This window comes from Podarcis melisellensis, assembly GCF_964234715.1.
Source record: "Podarcis melisellensis genome assembly, chromosome: 7".
NCBI classification, from domain to species: Eukaryota; Metazoa; Chordata; class Lepidosauria; order Squamata; family Lacertidae; genus Podarcis; species Podarcis melisellensis.
In genome coordinates this window covers 10,473,646-10,496,872 of record NC_138539.1, presented here as the reverse complement: position 1 = coordinate 10,496,872, position 23,227 = coordinate 10,473,646, and the positions used below count along the sequence as shown (strand labels likewise).

The window sequence follows — 23,227 nt, the reverse complement described above, 5'->3', positions numbered from 1 at the left end:
GGGGTAACCAACGTGGTGCCCTCCAGATGTTTTTGGACATGATGGGTGCTATATTTTGGCAACATCTGGAGGGAGCCATGTTAGCTGTTCCTAATTTACTGTGTTGCCCAGCTGAGCCACATAATAGTTCCATTATTAGATCAAAGCCAGAGTCGGGCAAAGGGATCCTTTTATCATCTAAATATTTGACCACTGGGATACTTGAAGTTGCTCTATGTTGTTCTGGAAAATAACAATACTTTTACTTTTCTGCATTTTGATTCCTAGTGATTTTGGACAACTGGCAGCGTGTGGACAGGGCCTCAGTTCTCATCGATCCCTCCATTTCAAAAATTGACATTCTGCACATCAGCAGAGATGGTTCCAGTGATTTTGCCACCTTCCGGGACTTTTGCCTTTCAGGTGAGAAGCTTCCTATTAATCCCATTGTTTTTTCTCTGGCCTTTTCCAATGGCTTTCCAAATATATGCGATTTCACTTAAGCGGGTGGTGCTTCAGAAAGTCATTGCCTGTACCTTTGGCACTAACAGGTCCAGCACTTCTGGGACAATTCAATAGGATATTTACAGAGGTTATTGAATCTTTTTAAAAAGTGAGAGGGGCGTAGATGAACTGTTTCAAACTGGATTTGCTAATTAATCGACAGAGGAGGCAAAATAAGTTGCTGAATTGTGCAACTTTTTAAAAGCGCAATATAGTTCCCTCAAGTTCTATTTGCTTTGTTTCCTGCCACTTCCTTTATAGGAGTCTTGCATTGCCCTCCTTTTGTTCAAAGGTTTTGTGGTCTACAAGGCAGATAAACGTTACTGAGAACCTTCCTTAGTTTTGCAGTGCTTTTCTGTGTATGAACAAATAAAGTCTTGCCTGAATATGTAACAGATGGGGCGAATCGCTGTGTTTTGTACAGCCCAAATCTCCGTGAGGAACTAGGCCTTAGTTCTTGATTCAGCTTTTTGAGCCTGCTTCTTAGTGTTATTTAGGGTTTTTGCTTATAAAAACACACACACACCAAAAAACAGCAACCCCAAACCAGACTCAGCTGAATCTTATTGTCTGCTTGTCTGAGGATGAAAATGGTAATATCTGTAGAGCAGTAGGGTCAGTTTGGAAATCCCCTCATTTCAAGCGTACTTTTCAGCCCAAATATTTTGCTCCTTTTGGGTTGATCTCTGAAAAAATTACTCTGCACATTTGCAGCATAGGCTGGCTGTGGATGCCATGGATTGGCCAATGCTTGTGATGTCACGAAAGCACAACCACCAATTCTTGGAGCAGTTTTTTTTTAAAAAAAAGAAAAGAAAGAAGTTTTGGGTGTTGTTTTTTCAAGGGGGGGGGGATAATGCACAAATAGACATATGCATGACTTGTTAACAGGTGAGTGCAAAATCGTATTCAAAAACCACTCCCTAACTTGATTGTATTCTTCCTTTTCCCTTTATCCCATCAATCTGTCTATAAATTTCTTTACCTGTCTTCATCCAGCTGTCCCTATATTTTCCTTCTTTCATTTGCTTCTCCATCTTTCTCTGGGTTTTAACCTTTAAAGCCCTATACGGCCTAGGACCCTCGTACCTACGGGACTGCCTCTCCTGGTATGTCGCACAGAGGACCTTACGGTCTTCAAATAAAAACATCTTGGAGATCCCGGGACACAGGGAGGTTAGGCTGGCCTCAACCAGAGCCAGGGCTCTTTCGGCTGTGGCCCCGATCTGGTGGAACGCTGTGTCACAAGAGACTAGGGCCCTGTGAGACTTGACATCTTTCCGCAGGGCCTGCAAGAGAAAGCTGTCCCACCAGGCCTTTGGCCAAGGCATAGTCTGATCCCCTCTCTCCTTCTGTAATCCTCATAGAACTCTAACCCAATGGTTGCCATTAATTTGATTCTGAATTGATTTTAGAGTGTATTTTAATTAATTGACTGTGTGATTTTATGTACACTGTGCTATTTTTACTTGTTGTTAGCCGCTCTGAGCCCGGCTTTGGCTGGGGAGGGCAGGATACAAATAAAATTATTATTATTATTAGATGTCAGGGAACTGCCATCGGAGCCAGAGGCGGAGGGAAGGCTCCAGAGGGATGCCGGAGAGGGTCCCAGTAGGGAGAGAGGCAGCCCATCTGCTGGAGAAGGAAATCAGCCTAACACCAGTGGAGAAGGGGGGCAGAAGGGGGAATCGGGGAGGAGGCTCCAGGACTCCTCACCGGAGACCAGCGGGGAGAGCATGGGTCCTCCGCTGCCCACACCCACCCTGCGCAGAAGACTTCCGCGCAGGGAGAGTAGGAGGAGACTTGGCGTCAAAGAACTTCTTTGCTGGAAGAAGTTCAAGAAACGCCCACTGACAGATTCTGCCAGCGATTGAGACAGCCACGGGTGAGAGTCTGTCCAGACAGAAAGGGTTCACCCAGGTAACCTAGCCAGGAGTGGTGACAACGAGCCACCCCTAGAAACATTACATTATTATTATTATTATTATTATTATTATTATTATTATTATTATTATTATTATTTTCTTTTTGGTAAGACACTATGATTGAGCCATTGGCGGAGGAGATCTGCTGAAGGCCTAATTCCTTGGACTATACCTGCAGAAATGTCTCGCGCTCAGCAAGAGTGCTTTGTTCATTAACTTCAGTCAGTGCCGGCCCAAGACATTTTGACCCCTGAGGCAAAGATGGCATCCCCCTCCCTGCCAGGGAAGAAGGGTTGAGCAATGATCTACATTGGGACCTCCTGCCCCCCTGTAGCTCCTGCTGCCTGAGGCGGCTGCCTCACATTGCCTCATGAGTGGGCCAACCCTGTCTTCTGTGATCCTTACTCCACCTTCACAAATGGTTTCCCAAGTACGGGGCCCTTCCTTGGCAGATGTCCAACATTGGGTGGTGCCAACTCCAGCCATATTCACCATTCATTTACCTATGTATAATGATATCTCTCCTCATCGGTCTATCAAAATAGCTTTGTGCTTCTCATTGCTTATCTGTCTGTCTATCCATCCATCCACCTAACTCGCAGACCTTTTCTCTCTTTCTCAACAGCCTGCTCCAAGGACAAGTCATGCTTGGTGACTACTCTTGAACCACAACCTTCAGTGATGCGATGCATGTTTTACCCAGAAACCCAGACTTGCACACTTGACCTTGAAGGCCCCCACTGTCGACTTTTGCTGAAGGAGCGAGCTACCTATATTTATCGCAGGCAAGGTAAGCCTGTGGCAGAAGGATCAGAGGAAGAAGGCATGTGTTTTCTTATTTGCCTACGCTGGCAGTGTGGGTGCAGGTGGCACTGTGGTCTAAACCTCTGAGCCTCTTGGGCTTGCTGATCGGAAGGTCAGTGGTTTGAATCCCCATGACAGAGCGAGCTCCCGTTGCTCTGTCCCAGCTCCTGCCAACCTAGCAGTTCAAAATCAAGGAGATAAATAGGTACCACTCCAGCGGGAAGGTAAATGATGCGCTCTGGCTTCCATCACGGTGTTCCGTTGTACCAGAAGTGGTCTAGTCCTGCTGGCCACATAATCTGGAAAGCTGTCTGTGGACAAATGCCAGCTCCCTCGGCCTGAAAGTGAGATGAATGCTGCAACCCCATAGTCATCTTGTGAGAGCCAGTGTGGTGTAGTGGTTAAGAGCGGTAGACCCATAATCTGGTGAACCAGGTTCACGTCTCCACTCCTCCACATGCAGCTTCTGGGTGACCTCAGGCTAGTCACACTTCTTTGAAGTCTCTCAGGCCCACTCACCTCACAGAGTGTTTGTTGTGGGGGAGGAAGGGAAAGGAGAGTGTTAGCCGCTTTGAGACTCCTGAAGGGGAGTGAAAGGCGAGATATCAAATCCAAACTCTTCTTCTTCTTCTGTCTGAGGACGTCAGGACCTGGGGCAAGATGGCGGGGTAGGAGCAGGAATGAGAGTCCAGAAGCCAGGGGTCCAAGGGTCAGGAAGCAGAGAGTCACAAAGTCAAGGGTCCGAGGGTCAAGAAGCAAGGAATCACAAAGTCAAGGGTCCGAGGGTCGAGAAGCAAGGAGTCAAGAAGCCAAGGTCCGAGGATCAGGAAGCAAGAAGCCAGACACAACGAGGCAGGAAACGTGTTGCTGTGGCAAAGAGCTGAAGGGGAATGCTGACCTTATATCTCTTCCCGGCTCTTGCCACCAGATGCAGTAAGTTACCAAGCGGCCTCACCTGTGTGGCCATGCCTTGCCTCTCCAGAACAAACTTAGGAAGGCCCTAGTGCTGCGAAGCCCTACTGGTCACAGATCCTGGCTCCTGCAGGCACTCCTGACAGTGGCATCCCAAATGGAGCCCAGCCTTATTAGGAATCTTTCAGTTAATCGGGAGCAGATTTGTAAAGGTTTGATTTATTCTCCCTTCACTCCGTACAGAGGCATTCCTGTCCGTTGCTGAAAGAAGTGCTGCTCCCTCTGTCCACATCCCATCGCAAGGAACCTTGTTTGGCACTTCTCAAGCAATTCGTGTGGGTTCCAGCTGGAAAAGGATCAGGCAGTTCCTTGGGATTCCCTATGCACGTCCTCCAGTGGCTGAGAACCGGTTCCGTCCACCACAAGCTTTCATCCTGGAGGAGTCCTGGAACGCTTCCGCAATTCGGTGAGAAGATGTTTGGCACCTTGGTGGCCAACTGTAATCTTGTTCACTTACTGTAAGAACATGAGAGCTTCCATGTTGGAGGAGATCAAAGTCCCCTTGGTATAGATCGAAGTCCTACTCAGTATGCCTCTGTGTACTCACAAGCAGGGTGGTGAATTTGATTGTTACCCCTCTTTGAACCAGTATCTCTGGTAGCTCCATGGCTGTCCCTAACATACGGCAGGTGAGATAATGAGTTCTGGGATACTGTTAAAGAATAGCAGATTGTCAATTATAGTACAGTGGTACCTCGGGTTACAGACGCTTCAGGTTACATATGTTTCAGGTTGCAGACTGCTAACCCAGATATATTACCTCGGGTAAAGAACTTTGCTTCAGGGTGAGAACAGAAATCGTGCACCGGCGGCGCAGCAGCAGCGGGAGGCCCCATTAGCTAAAGTGGTCTTCAGGTTAAGAACAGTTTCAGGTTAAGAACGGACCTCCGGAACGAATTAAGTACTTAACCCGAGGTACCACTGTATTGTTATTATTATCATCATCCATGAAGGGGCACCATTTGGACTCTTTTGCCTTAGGAAACAACATGGTTTGGGCTTTTTATGGCTAATTCAGTGGCACAACACCAACAAAAATAGTTTTCGATCAGCTTGTGCAACCAGATTTTTGCAGGGCTATTCAAACTCTTAGTAGTTAACTTGCACCCCTGTTAGTTGCTAACAGTGCACAAGCTGGCAAACAGCAGGAATAAAAATATAATAAAAAGCAATTAAACAGGAATGAAATTCAACCCCCAATCAATAATAGTCTCTCAGTTTCTCATTTTATTTCCAGTCTTAAATTCAGTTTTTCACATTTCTATATCAAATTGTATTTAAAAAAAAAAACACTTTCTGAGAATTCAGCAGTATTTTAGTAAGAATTTCTGCAGTTTTTTTGCAAAGCAGTTTCCTTGATTATAATGCATTTTAGATGTGACTTTTACTAATATTTTTAGAATAAACTTTTATGTACACTTCCCCATATTAAATGCATGGTGTAAACCACAGAGCCTAGGGCTTGCCGATCAGAAGGTCGGCAGTTCGAATCCCCGCGACGGGGTGAGCTCCTGTTGTTCAGTCCCAGCTCCTGCCCACCTAGCAGTTCAAAAGCACGTCAAAGTGCAAGTAGATAAATAGGTACCGCTCCGGCGGGAAGCTAAACAGCGTTTCCGTGTGCTGCTCTGGTTCGCCAGAAGCAGCTTAATCATGCTGGCCACATGACCCAGAAGCTCCCTTGGCCTATAGAGTGAGATGAGTGCCGCAACCCCAGAGTCGTCTGCGACTGGACCTAACTGTCAGGGGGTACCTTTAGCTTTAATAAATGCATAATAAACACATTATTGGGCGTGGAGAACTGCACTGCAAAATTCAGAGAAGTGTGAATTTCCAAAAGTGGCTGGGTTTCGGTTTGCAAATTGTTTTCTGAATGCATCAGCAACATTTAGAGGGCCACAGGTTCCTCATCCCTGACATAATATGTTTTCTGACCCCACGGAGATGCATTTATAAGAAGAAATAACAGTGTATGTCATACAGGGCTATTTCAGCTTGTGGCTGAAACAATCATATAAATGTCTCCATAGAGCTTGATGTTTCATACTCGTTTCTTTAGGGGGTTAGAAAAATGCGGTGATCATCTACACCACATGGGCCCCCGTCCTCCTGCACAGTGTCACTGGTGGGTGATAGAACCCAGACCTTTGCTGACCTAATTTCTTGCGCACCTGAGTTGTGTGGGTGACTCAACCACATCAGACTTGCTGTTCCCCACCGGAGAGTCAACATCTTGTTTATCCAGGTGTGCAGCAACATACGGTTAAGACACAGAATATTGCACAGTTTCATACACCAGATTTTTCTTTAAAAAGTGTGCTTCAGAAAACATTCTGTGCTCCACATATATTTGATTTCAACTGCAGACATCCTTTGTCAACGGTGCTGTGCTCTTAATATGAAACATCTCTGGCAAGGTGAAAGCATGGGTGTTTCTCATGGAAAAATACTTCTAGGGAGCTGTTAACACTCAAGTACAGTGGTGCCTTGGGTTAAATACTTAATTTGTTCCGGAGGTCCGTTCTTAACCTGAAACTGTTCTTAATCTGAAGCATCACTTTAACTAATGGGGCCTCCTGCTGCCACCGTGCCGCCGGAGCACGATTTGTGTTCTCATCCTGAAGCAATGTTCTTAACCCGAGGTACTATTTCTGGGTTAGCAGAGTCTGTAACCTGAAGCGTATGTAACCCGAGGTACCACTGTAGTGGCACAAATGATTTAATGTTATAGAAATACTCCCTGTACTAAAGTCATAGAATGGTAGAGGTCTTCTCATCTAACCCCCTGCAATGCAGGAACCTCAGTTAGATCATCATACATGACAGGCGACCATCCAACCTCTGCTTAGAAATCTCCAAGGATGGAGAATCTACCACCTCCCAAGGGAGTCTGTTCCACTGTTGAACAGCTCTGACTGTCAAAAACTTCTTCCTGGTGTTTCATTGGAACCTCCTTTTCTGTTACTTGAAACCATTGGCTCGGGTCCTAACCTCCAGAGCAGGTGCTCCATCTTCCATGCGACAGCCCTCTAGGTATAGAGAACAAATGATCAAATTAATCCATCAAAGCAATCAGTTATTTTGGAGAAGCCATGTGCTTTAAATGTGTGGTTTGTGCATAAGTCCTAACCTTCAACAGAGAAGAGGTAACAGAGAGAGGGGATGAAAAGATGAGGCAGCGGGAAGATCAATATGGTTTAGTTATATGTGCTTATTGTGAGAAGGGGCAGATTTATAGGGGAACATGACCGATTCACCTGCGCTGAGCATGTGCCTCAGGCAGGGCCGGATTTAGGTTTGATGAGGCCCTAAGCTACTGAAGGTAATGGGGCCCTTTATATGTCCAGCTGTCCTTTGTCAACAACAAATTGTCGCTGTTTTTGTGTTGAATATATGCTATATGGTAATTTATGGACCTAATAGGTATCTAAAGCCATTTGCACAAATTGCCATGCAACCAGTCCATGCAGAATGTAGGCACCCTATATATAGAAATGAGCAAACCAGTGATATTTTAGGGAGCAGGCTAGCCGGCGGGGCTCATTACTTACATCATAGGAGCCTACACAACACAAAACACTTGCTGTATGTAAGTTTTATTTTATTTGTTTTTTATCTTATATGTTGGAAATGTACATTCAGTTTTGTTCCCTTTAATTTTTTGGGGGGGCCTCCAAGAGAGTGGGGCCCTAAGCTATTAGCTTGTTTAGCTTAAACATAAATCCGGCACTGGCCTCAGGGGGTGCCACAACAATGACGGACAACGGAGAGCGAGAGGCGGGGTGGGGGAGCCAACTTGTGGCATCTCACAGACATTTTAAAACACAAAGCCCACCACTGGTAGGGAACCAGGCCATCTGATTCCAGTGTTTTTCATTTAAAAAGCAAGCAAACATGGACACCCATTGGTAATAACACTTCCTTATGTCTCCAGGGCGAGTTGCTGGCAACCAGGGGATGATGGAGCTGCTCTTTCCTCCGTCAGCGAAGACTGCTTGTATTTGAACATTTATGTCCCACCTAATACTGTAAGTACTAAATCAGGGATACCTCTTTCCAGTCTTCTTCATGCACAACAGCACTGGGCTGCCACTGCTATCAGCGGTAGATTTTGGTCTTTTCAGCGGCACCCTTTGAGAGGTTACAATTTAATGAGAGACTGCATGAATTGCACTCCTCAAACTGATATGTGAGCCCTTCGGCACAGCAGCCCATCGAAACAGCCCTTCTCTGAATTTTGTGGCGCAGTTCGTCAGCCAAGGAATGCGTGCAAAAGGGTACCTATTAGGGGGAAGTTTGGAACTCTAGTGAAACTGAAAAAATGTGTGTATTTGTGAAACTGCATACTTTCGTGAATCTAACATGCAGGATAGTAGGGGAAATTGCTCGCTTAACTATATGCATTGGGGGAAATTGTGTGCGGAAATATGCATATCAGGAGAAATTTGTGTCATGAGAAAAATGCTGGTGGATTTTCATGGGGGATTTTAAATAAATAAAATTGCAAACTGATGCAGAAATGTAAGGAAGTGAAGTTTAGAATGGAAGAAAATGGTACATGCAGCTCTGTCCTTTGACACCGTGCTGCCACTTCCACCCCCCCCCAGCACATCCACTACCCCCCTCATTCTGTCCAGTGGTAGGGCTCACCCTATGGGACGGTTCCAATTAAAAAGTAAGGCTCCCTTCAGCTTCTTTAATGTAACAAAATGATGAGACACCCAAGGATCTCACACCTGGCTCTTTATTGACCTTGAACTCCCATTGTACACCATTTGATGGAGAGAGGGGGCTCATTAGTCTTTACAATTAAAAAAAATAAAAATTAGGCAATATTGGGTGGTAGTCATACTCAAAGCAGAACCATCAATGCCAATAGATTCAAGTCCATTTATTTCAATGGGTCTGCTCTGAATACAATGAATGTTGGAGATCACCCATAATCTGTGACTCCTTAAGGTTGGGACAACATGAATGGATATTACCTGTGGCTCCTTTAGGTCGACCTCAGTTCTCTTTAGTCCAGTGATGGCCAAACTCGTGCCTCCAGCTGTTTTGGGACTACAGTTCCCATCATCCCTGACCACTGGCCCTGTTGTAGTCCAGCAACAGCTGGAGGGCCAAGTTTGGCCATCACTGCGTTAGTCATTCTACTGTAGATGCTTTCCAAATGTTAACTGATTTCATTTTTCTGCCTGTTGCTATCACAGGGTGGAAACCTACCAGTGCTGGTGTTCTTTCACAATGGTGTAAGTGGTGAGGATGTTAAGGCTCAGAGGACACTCATTGATGGCTCATATCTCGCTGGAACTGGCAATGTCATCGTTGTAACTGCGAACTACCGAGTTGGAGTCTTTGGCTTTCTAAGCACTGGTATGTCATAGACCTTGTTGAACACACAAGCGGTAGATGAAACCAGGACTTTCCTGTGTGTAGGAGTTGTGGGGTTTGGATTAAAAAACTGGATCAGATCAGGCCCATCTAGTCCAATGTCATGATCCCACAGTGACCAACATGATGCCTATGGGAAGTCCATAAGCAGAATATGAGTACACCATTTCTTCCTCAGTAGCTAGTATTTAGAGGCCTACTACCTCCAGTCTGGTTGCTGATCAGAAGGTCGGCGGTTCGAATCCCCACAACGGGGTGAGCTCCCATTGCTCGGTCCCTGCTCCTGCCCACCTAGCGGTTCAAAAGCACGTCAAAGTGCAAGTAGATAAATAGGTACCACTCCGGTGGGAAAGTAAACGGCGTTTCCGTGTGCTGCTCTGGTTTCGCCAGAAGCGGCTTAGTCATGCTGGCCACATGACCCGGAAGCTGTACACGGGCTCCCTCGGCCAGTAAAGCGAGATGAGTGCCACAACCCCAGAGTCGTTCACGACTGGACTTAATTGTCAGGGGTCCTTTACCTTTACCTACAGTTTTGTGGGGTATTTTCAGGACAACAAAAGGCTAAGGAGTAAACACTACACAAATCCAGAGAAGAGTCTCTAATGTGGTTGGATGGCATCTTGTATGCCTCCTTCTGGCAATTCCTGCAGCCAAGCTGGTGCTTTGCTTTGGACCACATCCAAGATGTGGCCAAGAGACGGGTCTTGTCGTCTGGGCAGCCCAGAACCTCTATTCACACTGTCCAGGCTTGCACTCCAGCAAGGTCACTTAGGTGCTGCTAATGCAGCAAAATATAGCACAATTTCTTCCTTCTCCTTTTCTACACTTCTGCTGAATTTTGTCCAGCAAATACCTACAAGCAGTATTTCCTTCCGCCATATCTCTCTCTCTCTCTCTCTCTCTCTCTCTCTCTCTCTCTCTCTCACACACACACACACACACACACACACACACACACACACACACACAGAGTTCTCTTAAACACTTGCACCTCCTCCATACCCAAATTTTATCATTATGTCTGCCCCTACACCACACTGGCTTGAGAGCCAGTGTGGTGTAATGGTTAAGAGCGGTGGACTCGTAATCTGGGGAACTGGGTTCGCTTCCCCGCTCCTCCACATGCAGCTGCTGGGTGACCTTGGGCCAGTCACACTTCTCTGAAGTCTCTCAGCCTCACTCACCTCACAGAGTGTTTGTTGTGGGGGAGGAAGGGAAAGGAGAATGTTAGCCGCTTTGAGACTCCTTAGGGTAGTGATAAAGCGGGATATCAAATCCAAACTCTTCTTCTCTTCTTCTTCTTCCTTACGCGAGTCAGATCATTGGTCCATCTAGCTAAGTATTGACTGACAGCAGCTCTTCATCAGGCAGGAGATCTCTTCCACTCCTACCTGAAGATGCCAGGAGATGAACCTGGGATCTCCTGCCTGCAGTCACGCTGGATTCCACCCAACACTGTGAGTGCCTGGCGCATGTGTGTGATGTCACACATCGCCGCCACAGTGGGAAGGCCTGAGGGAGCCCCTCCCCCACCTCAGCAGAAGGGTCAGACGGAGTGTCCTGACATGGTGCATTATGCATTGGGTTGCCCAACCGGGCACCCACAGTAAAAAAAATTGTGGGTGGCCTGGCACCCACGGTCCCCCAGAGATGGCGCTTAGGTCTGTATGCAAAGCAGATGGTCTACACTTTGCTGTGACCGTTTCCCAAGGAGAGGAGGAGGTCCCAACATGTCACCTCGAACTGCGGCAAGATTGTGCCCTGGACTGGTGCCAGAAAATAAGGCACCATCTGTTAAGTTGTGGGTGAACATATCAGATGACACAGCGATTCTTCAAACAGCTCTTGTTTATTCACAGGCCAGGACAGAACTGAACTGAAGGGCTCAGTCAGCCTGCTTATATAGAGCTCCAGTACAACGTTACTGTAGCAACTTTCTAAAACTATCCAATCACTGAACGTCACTTTCGAGCCTTCATTTGCATAACTATCTACAGTATCCCCCTGCTGGCCCAGGGTGAGAACTTCAGTACATAACACTATCCTTGCTGCGTAGGGACAGTTGGAATGTGTTGACTCTGTTCTACCCCACTGTCAGAGTTAGTGTGCCTCTGAATAATTGCTAGGAACTGCAAGTGGAGAAAATGCTCCTGCGTTCAGGTTTGGTTTGCGGGCTTCCAGTACTGGCATCTGCTTGGCCGCTGTGAGAACCAGTTGGGTCTTTTGACTGATCCAGCATCACCTGCCTTGTATTCTTATACGTGAGAAATCAAGAACTGAAATTAATTTTGAGAAATGAACTTGCAAGGTGAACCGCCGTGGATAAGTTTCATGATTAGAGCAAATGGAGAATTGTATTGTGTGGCCAGTGCACCCAACTTCTTCTATTGGGAAACGCAGGTGCATCTCCTCCTCTATGCTGCCGTTGGAACCGCGCAGCTAATATTATTTCCTATGCAACCGTTGGTACAAACTCTGCATTTGAATTTAGGAAGCATGAGTGTCCAAGGGGTTTAAATTGCATGTCAGGAGCCCAGAAGAAAATGGATGTAGCAGGAGAAAGTTTTAACAGGGAGGATAAAAGTAATGTGGCCAATGTTAATTATTCCTGCAGCTGCTTTGAAATCCAGCCATTTTAAATGTGCCTAAATATAGAGTTAAAAGCCTAAATGCATATTCCTGCTTGTGGGCTGAAAACAGCATAATAGCATGGTAATCCAGGGGAATTTCGTTCCCTTATAATAATAATAATAAAAATGCTTCTTTATTATATGATGATGATCATGCTGATTCTGTTCTGCCGACTGTGCAAAAATATATTCAGGTACCTTGTTAACCCCTGAGACCGGCAAACCAAGGTTGGATTTGACACAACCAGCCAAGATTTGAAATTTGGTGCATTCCTCCACCTGCCCGGCCTGCTGTCTTGAGGCGTCTTCCTCTCCCGCTTGTCTGTTCATCTTTTGACGTCTTCAGCTGCTTACAGCCTGACTTATACATAGGCCCTGTTTCCCTCAAGTCCCAGCCTCTCAGTTCCCTCTCAACACTCAGGTGTCACACTAAACCATGGTTTAGTGCAATGTGAATGAGCTACAATGGGAGCTGGACTTCTTAATTTCCATCTCTCCTCTGGCAGAAGATTCTTTCCATGTTGTCTGGACCCACAACTGTGATCAATATTAGCTGCAGTTAGTTCTGGCCTTTACATATTTGTAGTTGTGTTTTATCTCCTATAAGTACAGTGATAACATCTTTTCCCATTCATGTTCTCTCTCTTTCCCCCAACTCTCTCTGTAGGTTCCACGGCGGCAAGTGGAAACTGGGGGCTTTTGGACCAGGAAGCAGCTCTAAAATGGACCCAGAAAAACATTGCAAGTTTTGGAGGAGACCCTGGTCAGATTACAATCGCAGCTGATGGCAGTGGAGCAGATGTTTCCAGCATTCACCTGGTTACAGGGACTGTGGATTCTGGGCTCTTCAAGAGGGTGCTGCTGATGGTGAGTACCAATTATCTCAGATTGTGGTAGTGGGAGGGGGTGAGGAGTTGGGTTCAGTTCACACTGAAAGGCAAATCCATCAATGTGCATTTTCTAAAACAAGAACCGAGACACAGTCACCCTTCAAAATTTGCTCTTTTGTGAATTTTGCAGGGCAGTTCTTCAGAGGGGCAACGTGTACAAAGGTGCATATTCAAGAGTAAATGTGCATAAAAATGCATATATTAGTCAAAATATTATTAAAATGTGTGTATCGGGTCAATTTGTGTATATTATGAGAAATTCACCTTAAAATGCTGCTGAATTTTCATGCGGACTTGCTTAAAAAAATGAATCAAGGTGAGAATTGAACTTAATAGTGGAAAAATGAGAAATTGATATTTATTCGCCCATCCCTTATGGGAGAGTGCCATTTCTTCCAAAGACAGCTGCTTTAGTTTAGTTCAGATGTATGTGAAGCATATGGTAGTCTTTTACCCGGAGAAATCTGTTTGTTTAGTAATGTTTTATTACTTGGGTTTTTTTACACCTATATACATGTTTTCTTCAGCTTCACTCAAGGCTCATACACTGTAATACAATTTACATTATACAAGGGTATCACCCACATGAATAAGTTTATATATGCATATCTGGGACCTCTGAGAGGTTGAGGATGAACTCCAGTTATTAACTAAAAACATGCTGGCTCTGGATTTCATAAGGCAGAACCTAATCTGATTTGATTTAGGCAAGTCTGCAAGCACAGCAACAGCTGGACTACTTTGCTTGAAACCGTAGATTTTCTCTACATTAAAAAACAAAACAAAAAAACAGGGCATCAGGGAAAAGGTTCCAACTGAGTTCGTCTCCCTGTTTTAGTTTTCTTCTTACATGGAATATTTTATGTACGGAATTGTAAAAAAGAAATGATTCTTCCGGCCACATTCTGAGGTCCAGGGTAGGACTGTACCACCTGATTTTGCTAAGCAAAATAACCCTGCGCTTTGGATTATCTGAAGTTGTTTATCCCGCAGGCTCCTTTGTGTGATGAACTCTGCTAAAGGTCTTGTGTGGTCTGGCCAGGTCAGAGGAAGGCCTGACATTTGGAATAATTTTCCTCAGGGCAGAAGATTAAGATCTGGTAATATTCCAGTTCTATGACCTAAAATGCACGTGATGGTGTGTTGCTGTGTATAACTTGCGCCTATTATAAATAGAGTGTGCAATGTGGGGGAAGAACTGCCTTTGACTTGGATAAGAGCCTATAGAAATAGTAGCTGGCCAAACCCGAACCACCTGGTGGATACACGTTCCTTTGTTCTCGCAACCAGAGCCATTTCCTTATCAGTCGGCATTGACTGCTTTTCACTGTACACTTTAAGCCCAGTCTCCAGGCTCTGTCCCAGAGGATGTGGTCTCTTGTGGACTGACAAAATGGCGGTCGCGTTATCTCCCAACAGTGCAAAAGTTTTGTCGTTTGAACATGGAGTATCTTAAGTTTCTTCTTGGCCACCTTCTGCTTTATCAGGATCGGTTCTCGTGATAAATGAAGGGTGATTCAAACTTGTTCCGTAATATGACAGACCTGCTTTTCTGTTTCCGGTTGTTCGTGTAAGAAGAGTCAGTTTCTCCAGTTAGGGCAAGATAGGAACTGATGCTGTTCCTCAGCCCAAAGCTCAGGCCAGAGTCCTCTATTCCAAGCATGTCTACAATGTCACTGTCATCTTCATTTGATCTTTAAAAAGAAGAAGGAGAAGGTTGTTTATTGTCTGAGATATTGATACACAATAAGGTACCTCAACTGCCTTAGCTTCTTTGCAGTTTGGCTTAGTGCAGTGCTAGAAGATAGACAAATGGATCTGGGAATGTGCCACAAAATGGGTTTGTGTGTCCCCAGGCCATTTTGTGTTGTGCCACCCATGTTGGTCCTCTCCTGGTCTAACATTTGGACCCGAAGGAAAGCAGCATGAACATTTCTGAAATTCGAACTAGCGATGGTTTCTCGTTGAAGAAGAATGGTTTATCCTGCTTCCAAACCTGGTTTCTTTCTTACCCTAGTGATATCATTGTGGTGTGTGTTTTTGTTTTGGTTTTTTGAAGACAGAAATGCACGTGCTCCAAGCCATCAAGTTAATGTATCCATGTAGCATTTCCAGAGTGTTTTGGCTGGTTATAACTAAGTTGTGGACAGCATGTGTATGCACATATATACACATGCTACAAAAGTGAGGTGGCTTCCCTGGCAAGGCTTTGTTTGACATAAATCATGCAGGCAACCCTTGGTAAAAAAATAATAACTCTGATATCCACACAACAGAATACTGTATGAACCAGGCCTCAGTGAGAACATGACTTAGAGTGTGCGAAGGGATTGTTAAATGATTGTATCACTGAGTAGGTGGGGGTTTAACAAAATAATCAGCCACTGCCTGTCGCTGTCTTCCAAATTTCAGTTTCCAACGCCTTTATTCCCCACCCCGCTTTTCAGATACAGTGGTACCTCGGGTTAAGAACTTAATTCGTTCTGCAGGTCTGTTCTTAACCTGAAGTTGTTCTTAACCTGAGGTACCACTTTAGCTAATGGGGCTTCCTGCTGCCGTGCGCAATTTCTGTTCTCATCCTGAAGCAAAGTTCTTAACCCGAGGTACTATTTCTGGGTTAGCGGAGTCTGTAACCTGAAGCGTCTGTAACCTGAAGCGTCTGTAACCTGAGGTACCACTGTATTTATTTTAGCACCCCCTTTTTTTGTCTAAAGGGACCCCTGACCATTAGGTCCAGTCGTGGCCGACTCTGGGGTTGCGGCACTCATCTCGCTTTATTAGCTGAGGGAGCCGGCGTACAGCTTCTGGGTCATGTGGCCAGCATGACTAAGCTGCTTCTGGCGAACCAGAGCAGCACACAGAAACGCCGTTTACCTTCCCACCGGAGTGGTACCTATTTACCTACTTGCACTTTGTGCTTTTGAACTACTAGGTTGGCAGGAGCAGGGACTGAGAATGGGAGCTCACCTCGTCGCAGGGATTCAAACAGCCGACCTTTTGATCGGCATGTCCTAGGCTCTGTGGTTTAACCCACAGCGCCACCCGCGTCCTTTTTTTTTGTCTACAACACCAGACAAGGAATAAACTAGGCACAGAAGTGTAAATTCTGGAGTCCAAAGCTGAATCCCTCTATTGCACATATCGTACGAAGCATGAATGTTTTAGCAAGCTTATATTGGTCAAGCAGAGTAATTTATTCCAGTTGCAGAACTGGGGTTTTGTAGCTGCAGAATCTCAGAGCACCATCTGCATTGAAATAGCCCTCCAGACCTTTATGGACGACAACTCCCTTAATTCCTGACCATTGGGCCTGGACTGATGGGAGTTATAGTCCAAAACATCTGGAGGGCGCTGAGTTGGGGAAGGCTGGCATCAGCTGCCCCGACCAAACATTACCTCTGCTTATCCTTCCACGAGAAGGTCTTGTTGCGCATCACGACGGGGGTTTCTTGGTTCCTCAGCTCTTGATTCCTTACTTCATTGCTGCTCGTGTGTTGGGTGAGGCAGGGAGTGGTGAGTATGCAGCAGAGGCCATCGGCTACCTCTGAAAGAAGAAACGGGAGCAATATGAGTTGCAAGTCAAAATGGTCTCTGACTTTTGCAATGTTTTTGTATGTTTCTTGGTTATAATAATAATAATTTATTATTTATACCCCGCCCATCTGGCTGGGCTTCCCCAGCCACTCTGGGCGGCTTCCAACAAAATATTAAAATACTGTAATACATCAAACATTATAAGCTTCCCTGAACAGGGCTGCCTTCAGATGTCTTCTAAAAGTCTGGTAGTTGTTGTTCTCTTTGACATCTGGTGGGAGGGCGTTCCACAGGGAGGGCGCCACTACTGAGAAGACCCTCTGCCCGGTTCCCTGTAACTTGGCTTCTCACAGCAAAGGAACCACCAGAAGGCCCTCAGCGCTGGACCTCAGTGTCTGGGTAGAACGATGGGGGTGGAGACGCTCCTTCAGGTATATTGGACCGAGGCCGTTTAGGGCTTTAAAGGTCAGCACCAATACCTTGAATTGTGCTCAGAAAGGTACTGGGAGCCAATGTAGGTCCTTCAAGACCGGTGTTATGTGGTCTTGGCGGCTTCTCCGAGTCACCAGTCTAGCTGCCGCATTCTGGATTAGTTGTAGTTTCCAGGTCACCTTCAAAGGTAGCCCCACGTAGAGCGCATTGCAGTAGTCCAAGGGGGAGATAACCAGAGCATGCACCACTCTGGCAAGGCAGTCCGCAGGCAGGTAGGGTCTCAGCCTGTGTACCAGATGGAGCTTTTAAACAGCTGCCCTGGACACAGAATTGACCTGTGCCTCCATGGACAGCTGTGAGTCCAAAATGACTCCCAGGCTGTGTACCTGGTCCTTCAGGGGCACAGTTACCCCATTCAGGACCAGGGAGTCCTCCACACCCGCTCGCCTCCTGTCCCCCCAAAACAGTACTTCTGTCTTGTCAGGATTCAACCTCAATCTGTTAGCCGCCATCCATCCTCCAACTGCCTCCAGACACTCACACAGGACCTTCACCGCCTTCACTGGTTCTGATTTGAAAGAGAGGTAGAGCTCTCTCTGGTTATGTTTCTACCCCATCTTTTTAGTTCAGTAACTTCCAGGGCAGCTTACAGGGAAAACATTAAAGATGAAATTAATTCCTTAATGTTTTTCTGTCTGAGCTGGCAGAGTTGCTGGAAACTACAAGAGGGGAGGGGTCCCAATTGTGGGTTCTCCACAGGCTTCTGGTTGGCCACTGTGAGAAGAGGATGCCGGGAGAGATGAGAGCCTAGGACTTGCCGATCAGAAGGTCGGCGGTTCGAATTCCTGCGACGGAGTGAGCTCCCGTTGCTCGGTCCCTGCTCCTGCCAACCTAGCAGTTCAAAAGCACAAAGTGCAAGTAGATAAATAGGTACTGCTCCGGCGGGAAGGTAAATGGCGTTTCCGTGCGCTGCTCTGGTTCGCCAGAAGCGGCTTAGTCATGCTGGCCACATGACCCAGAAGCTGTCCACCAGCTCCCTTGGCCAATAAAGCGAGATGAGCACCGCAATCCCAGAGTCGGCCATGACTGGACCTAATGGTTAGGGGTCCCTTTACCTTTACCTTACTGCTTACAACACAGCTGGAGTAAAGCAAGAACTCTGCTGCTCTTTTGTTTTGTTGCTGAAAAGTAAGAGGCAGTGTGGAGTAATGGTTAGAGTGTTGAACTAGGACCTGGGAGGGCAGGGTTCAAATCCCCACTCAGCCAGGAAGCTGTCTGGGTGACCTAGGGCCATTCAGCATCTCCGTGTATGGGGTGGGGGTGGGGAAACCTCTCTCTGCAAAACAGGCTAGAACTGGCTACACAATGAGCTGTTGATCTTTGTGTCTCTTCCACTTTTTCACATCCTCTATTGCAAACTTCAAAAAGCAAACAGCTTAGAAATGCACGATGAAGAATGAGATTATCACTCTGCCTTTGGGCTGTTGGATGTTTCTATCCACCAAAATGACCTAAATATAAGTACGCTGCCTGTTGATATTTATCTAGCGCCGAGCTGTGAAGCTGTGTGCCATCTTCCTTTCCCACATTGTGTCAGCCACCAGTGAGTTCTGAGAAAAGGCATGGCTTCTAGGCAAATGTTGTGGCTTCACACTATGCAGAATGCATGCGATATTGGCATTAATGGCCAAACGTTAGCATTGTGTTTCCCCTGCAGGAAGGCTCCTCCCACTTTCGTTCTCTTTCTTCTGAGGGGCACATTCTGCCACTCGGAAGTGGTGCTGCCTTTTGATGGCAAGAGCTTGCGAGCGTGCAGTGAGCTTTCAGCATCACAGCGGTCTGATCGGCCTCAGAGCTCATGTAGCCCAGATTACAGGTGTCATGTTTCCAAATAATAATAATAATAATCCCTGAGAAGTGCATGGTGGAGACTAGCCCTGCAATGGCAATGCCACAAAATACAGTGGTACCTCGGGTTAAGTACTTAATTCATTCTGGAGGTCTGTTCTTAACCTGAAACTGTTCTTAACATCAGTTAACGCCCTGTTCCAACATCAGTGGACCTCAGTGTCCGGGCAGAACGAAGGGGGTGGAGACGCTCCTTCAGATACACTGGACCGAGGCCATTTAAGGCTTTAAAGTTCAGCACCAACACTTTGAATTGTGCTTGGAAACGTACTGCTTCCTGCCGGTGGAGAGATCCCACTGCTACAGCCTCCCTGATAGGCTAACCTATCAGGGATGCTGCCTTTCATTCTTCCTCATTGCATCATTTTCAACCAGATGTGGAGTTAGAATCATAGACTTGTAGAGTTGGAAGGGACCACAAGGGTCATCTAGTCCAACCCCCTGCATTGCTGGAATCTTTTGCCCAACATTGGACTCGAACCCAGAACCCTGAGATTAAGAGTCTCATGCTCCACCAACTGAGCTATCCCAGAGTTGGTGAGCATATTCACAATCTTCTACTTCTAGTTGCACCCAGCTACATGTAACTGCTGTCGGCATGGGGCCAAAATCTTTATGTGCAATGTTAGCAGGCCATCAAACCATCAAAACAGGATGTATTGTTCCCATCGCCCCAGAAACAGGAACATTGTTCTCCCCCCCTGCTCCCACCCACATTCGGACTGAGGACAAATGTAAGTACAGTGGTTGTTGTTGTTTAGTCGTTTAGTTGTGTCCGACTCTTCGTGACCCCATGGACCAGAGCACGCCAGGCACTCCTGTCTTCCACTGCCTCCCGCAGTTTGGTCAAACTCATGCTGGTAGCTTCGAGAACACTATCCAACTATCTCGTCCTCTGTCGTCCCCTTCTCCTTGTGCCCTCCACCTTTCCAACCTCAGGGTCTTTCCCAGGGAGTCTTCTCTTCTCATGAGGTAGCCAAAGTATTGGAGCCTCAGCTTCAGGATCTGTCCTTCCAGTGAGCATTCAGGACTGATTTCCTTAAGAATGGATAGGTTTGATCTTCTTGCAGTCCATGGGACTCTCAAGAGTCTCCTCCAGCACCATACAGTGGTACCTCGGCTTAAGTACTTAATTCGTTCTGGAGGTCCATTCTTAACCTGAAACTGTTCTTAACCTGAAGCACCACTTTAGCGAATGGGGCCTCCAGCTGCCACCGCGCCGCCAGAGCACGATTTCTGTTCTCATCCTGAAGCAAAGTTCTTAACCCAAGGTACTATTTCTGGGTTAGCAGAGTCTGTAACCTGAAGCGTCTGTAACCCGAGGTACCACTGTACATACATAGTTAGCCACCAGTGATATCATTACATAGCCAAATCTCTTTGGCTCTGAATAGTTCTGGGTCATGATCTTGTTCGCCTTGGTAGACAGGCGAGTCACAATGAAGGACCCTCTTGAAATCTCTGAATTAGCAGCATTGCAGGGGGTTGGACTAGATGACCCTTGGTGTCCCTTCCAACTTTACAATTCTATGATTTTTATCCTGGGGCGGCAATTAAGGCCGAAAGGTCCTGGGTCAATGGTGGAACAGGAAAAAGGTTCCAGGTTCAGTCCCTGGCATGCAGGGCTGGAAGCGTCCGTGTCTGAAACCCTGGAGAGCTCCTGCCAGTCAGTGCTGGCAATATTGAACTACATGGACTCCATAGTATTATTATTCTAGATTTATTAGTTGCGTGCTTCATGCAAGACACCCAAAGCAACTGGCAAACACTAAAACCAGCTGCAACAATCAATAGATACTTTAAAAGCACCACATCTGTGCAAATAAAAGGCAGGTGCTTTCAGAGGAAAGGCAGTTTTCCTAAAATTAAAAATATATATTTCTAAAGTAGGGGAGTTTAAACAGTTCCCAAAAGCCCACTGTTCACGTAAGAAATGATTGCATATAAGAGTTTGGCGCAATATTGGCACATCCACGAACTTGTGAAGCGTAGGAAGAGAACATCTTGCAAAACTGGATATTTGTTTCCTGCCGACTCATAGTTTGACCCTTGGGTGACGGTTATGCAATGGTCACTACCTAGGGGCGAGCAAATCCTGTCCCTGTGTCTCTGCACATCTTTCAGTGCGCTGACATACAAAATTGGATCTGCAGCCTTGTCAAATAATAATCATAATTTTTTATTTATACCGCACCCTTCCCGGTTCAAAAACCGGGCTCAGGGTGGCTAAGAACAAATTTAAAACACTTAATTGTAAAAGCAGCACAAAATACAGTATAAAAGCATGAATAACAATAAAATTCAAAGTTTGGAAATCAATTTAGGGGAAATCCATCTAATAAACATTAGATGGTCCCCAGGGCTAGCTGGCTGAATTAGTGCTCCTTGGGCCAGTGAGGAGGCCAGGAGAGAATTAGCTGTGGGGTCTCAGAGCGGGTAATCTTCATAATAGAGGAGGGGGAGGGAAGAGAAGGGAAATAAAAGATCAGGCTGAATTCAAATTAAAAGCCAGGCAGAATAGCTCTGTCTTACAGGCCTGACGGAAAGGAGGTTAAATCCTGAAGGGCCCTAGTCTCATGGGACAGAGCATTCCACCAAGTCAGAGCCATCACTGAAAAAGCAGAATATCTGAGCATTCCATGGGGATTACCATTTGCTATCATGCATCATGCTCTCCACTCAAAAGCCAAGGTAACCGTATGAATCAAAGCAGACTTATGCGGTGAGCTGTGTTTCTGAAAGCTTGAAAACGCTTGTTTGTTTTTGAGCAGAATGTGCCCTCTTACCGGAATAGTGATTTACGAGGTCCTCAAGGCACTGGAAAGTTTGCCGAGGAGAGATATAATACCAGTTGTTTGGCAGGCGGAAGATTCTGTAATGTTTCACTTGTACGTGCCGGACTGACAACGAATATAAACCTAGAGAAAGGAGAAAAGTCAAACAATCATCCATTTGTCTGGATACTGAGAAACTCGGGAGCAGTTAAGACATTTTAGAGGGATAGAGACATTGCGTGGACAGGCGGAGTCCCCAGATCCTGCGCGGTCCCCCCGTCATGTGGAATAACGACTCAAGACAACGTGCTATGGGATTAAATTTGCCACAACTTTATTAAATTTCAAATGTGGGTAGACCTTGGCTCAGGCATTGGGCGTTCTCCCTCCCCAGTCCCCAGCCGGGGACCTAGGGAGCATCAAGGTTATCCAGTGTGTGTGGGGGGGGGATGGGCCGGCTCTGGAGAACATATGTTCAAGCAGAGATAGCCGCCCCCGTAACGCCGCCGCCGCAGGGGAGAGCAATGACGACCTTCCGGCGTACGGTCAAAGCCTCCCTTCAGAAACCCCTTTAACGGGGAACCCTGGTATCGCCGCCGCAAAGAGGAAGATGGACAAAAGGATTCCGCCCAAGGCCTGATACCGCCAAAGTTGTGACGTTTTGCTACGGGAAAGGCGAAACCTGCCAATGCAGGGAAATTCCTTTCCGGCCCTTTAACAGCGACCTTAACGTAGCAGCGCCCGCATACCTGTGAAGAAAATTAACTTGCAAAACATGTGAGGAAAATTAACCTGCAACATAAGACATTGACTGAGGGTGGGTAGGGTGGGAGAAGCTCTGGAGCCAAGTGAGAATTCCCAGGTGAGATCCTCCCTCCTTTGTGTGGGCAGGTAATCCCTCCCCTACCTGGCCTGGTCTCCTTGGCAACTCTTTCCCCCAGGTGGGATTGGACAACTGACTGAGGTAGGCGGAGACCTCCAGGTATCCCACCTGAGGGAAGGCATAGCCTAGCCTATGCTGTTGGAGCCGCTCCAGGTCTAGGGGCTGCACGCGTCCACGCAAAGGGCGCCCCCCGTTTTAAGCGGGGAGCGGTCACTGCAAGCACACCTTGTTTTTACCCCATTTGGCTTGTCATGCTAACCTCTAAAGAATAATTGGAATCAGAGCTTGGTGGGGATAATTCCTTATTATAAGCTGCTATGGGAGCGGGTGGCGCTGTGGGTTAAACCACAGAGCCTAGGACTTGCCGATCAGAAGGTCGGCGGTTCGAATCCCCACGACGGGGCGAGCTCCCGTTGCTCGGTCCCTGCTCCTGCCAACCTAGCAGTTCAAAAGTACATCAAAGTGCAAGTAGATAAATAGGTACCGCTCCGGCGGGAAGGTAAACGGCATTTCCGTGTGCTGCTCTGGTTCACCAGAAACGGCTTAGTCATGCTGGCCACATGACCCAGAAATTGTACGCTGACTCCCCTGACCAATAAAGCGA

At 46.6% G+C, this 23,227-nt stretch overlaps 2 protein-coding genes across 2 annotated transcripts in view; one reads left to right on the top strand and one right to left on the bottom strand.

Annotated features, from left to right (window-relative positions):
• TG (thyroglobulin) overlaps positions 1–23,227 on the top strand; it is a 171,829-nt gene that overhangs the window by 81,895 nt on the left and 66,707 nt on the right. Inside the window, exons 33-38 of the mRNA XM_081919979.1 lie at positions 268–402; positions 3,034–3,198; positions 4,368–4,590; positions 8,116–8,209; positions 9,392–9,554; positions 12,870–13,069. Coding sequence (XP_081776105.1) covers positions 268–402; positions 3,034–3,198; positions 4,368–4,590; positions 8,116–8,209; positions 9,392–9,554; positions 12,870–13,069 — 980 coding nt within the window. The remainder of the gene's footprint in view (positions 1–267; positions 403–3,033; positions 3,199–4,367; positions 4,591–8,115; positions 8,210–9,391; positions 9,555–12,869; positions 13,070–23,227) is intronic.
• SLA (Src like adaptor) overlaps positions 13,558–23,227 on the bottom strand; it is a 30,015-nt gene continuing 20,345 nt past the window's right edge. The window contains exons 6-8 of the mRNA XM_081919005.1: positions 21,753–21,884; positions 16,489–16,636; positions 13,558–14,786 (exon numbers count right to left, since the gene is read on the bottom strand). Coding sequence (XP_081775131.1) covers positions 14,576–14,786; positions 16,489–16,636; positions 21,753–21,884 — 491 coding nt within the window. The 3' untranslated portion in view covers positions 13,558–14,575. The remainder of the gene's footprint in view (positions 14,787–16,488; positions 16,637–21,752; positions 21,885–23,227) is intronic.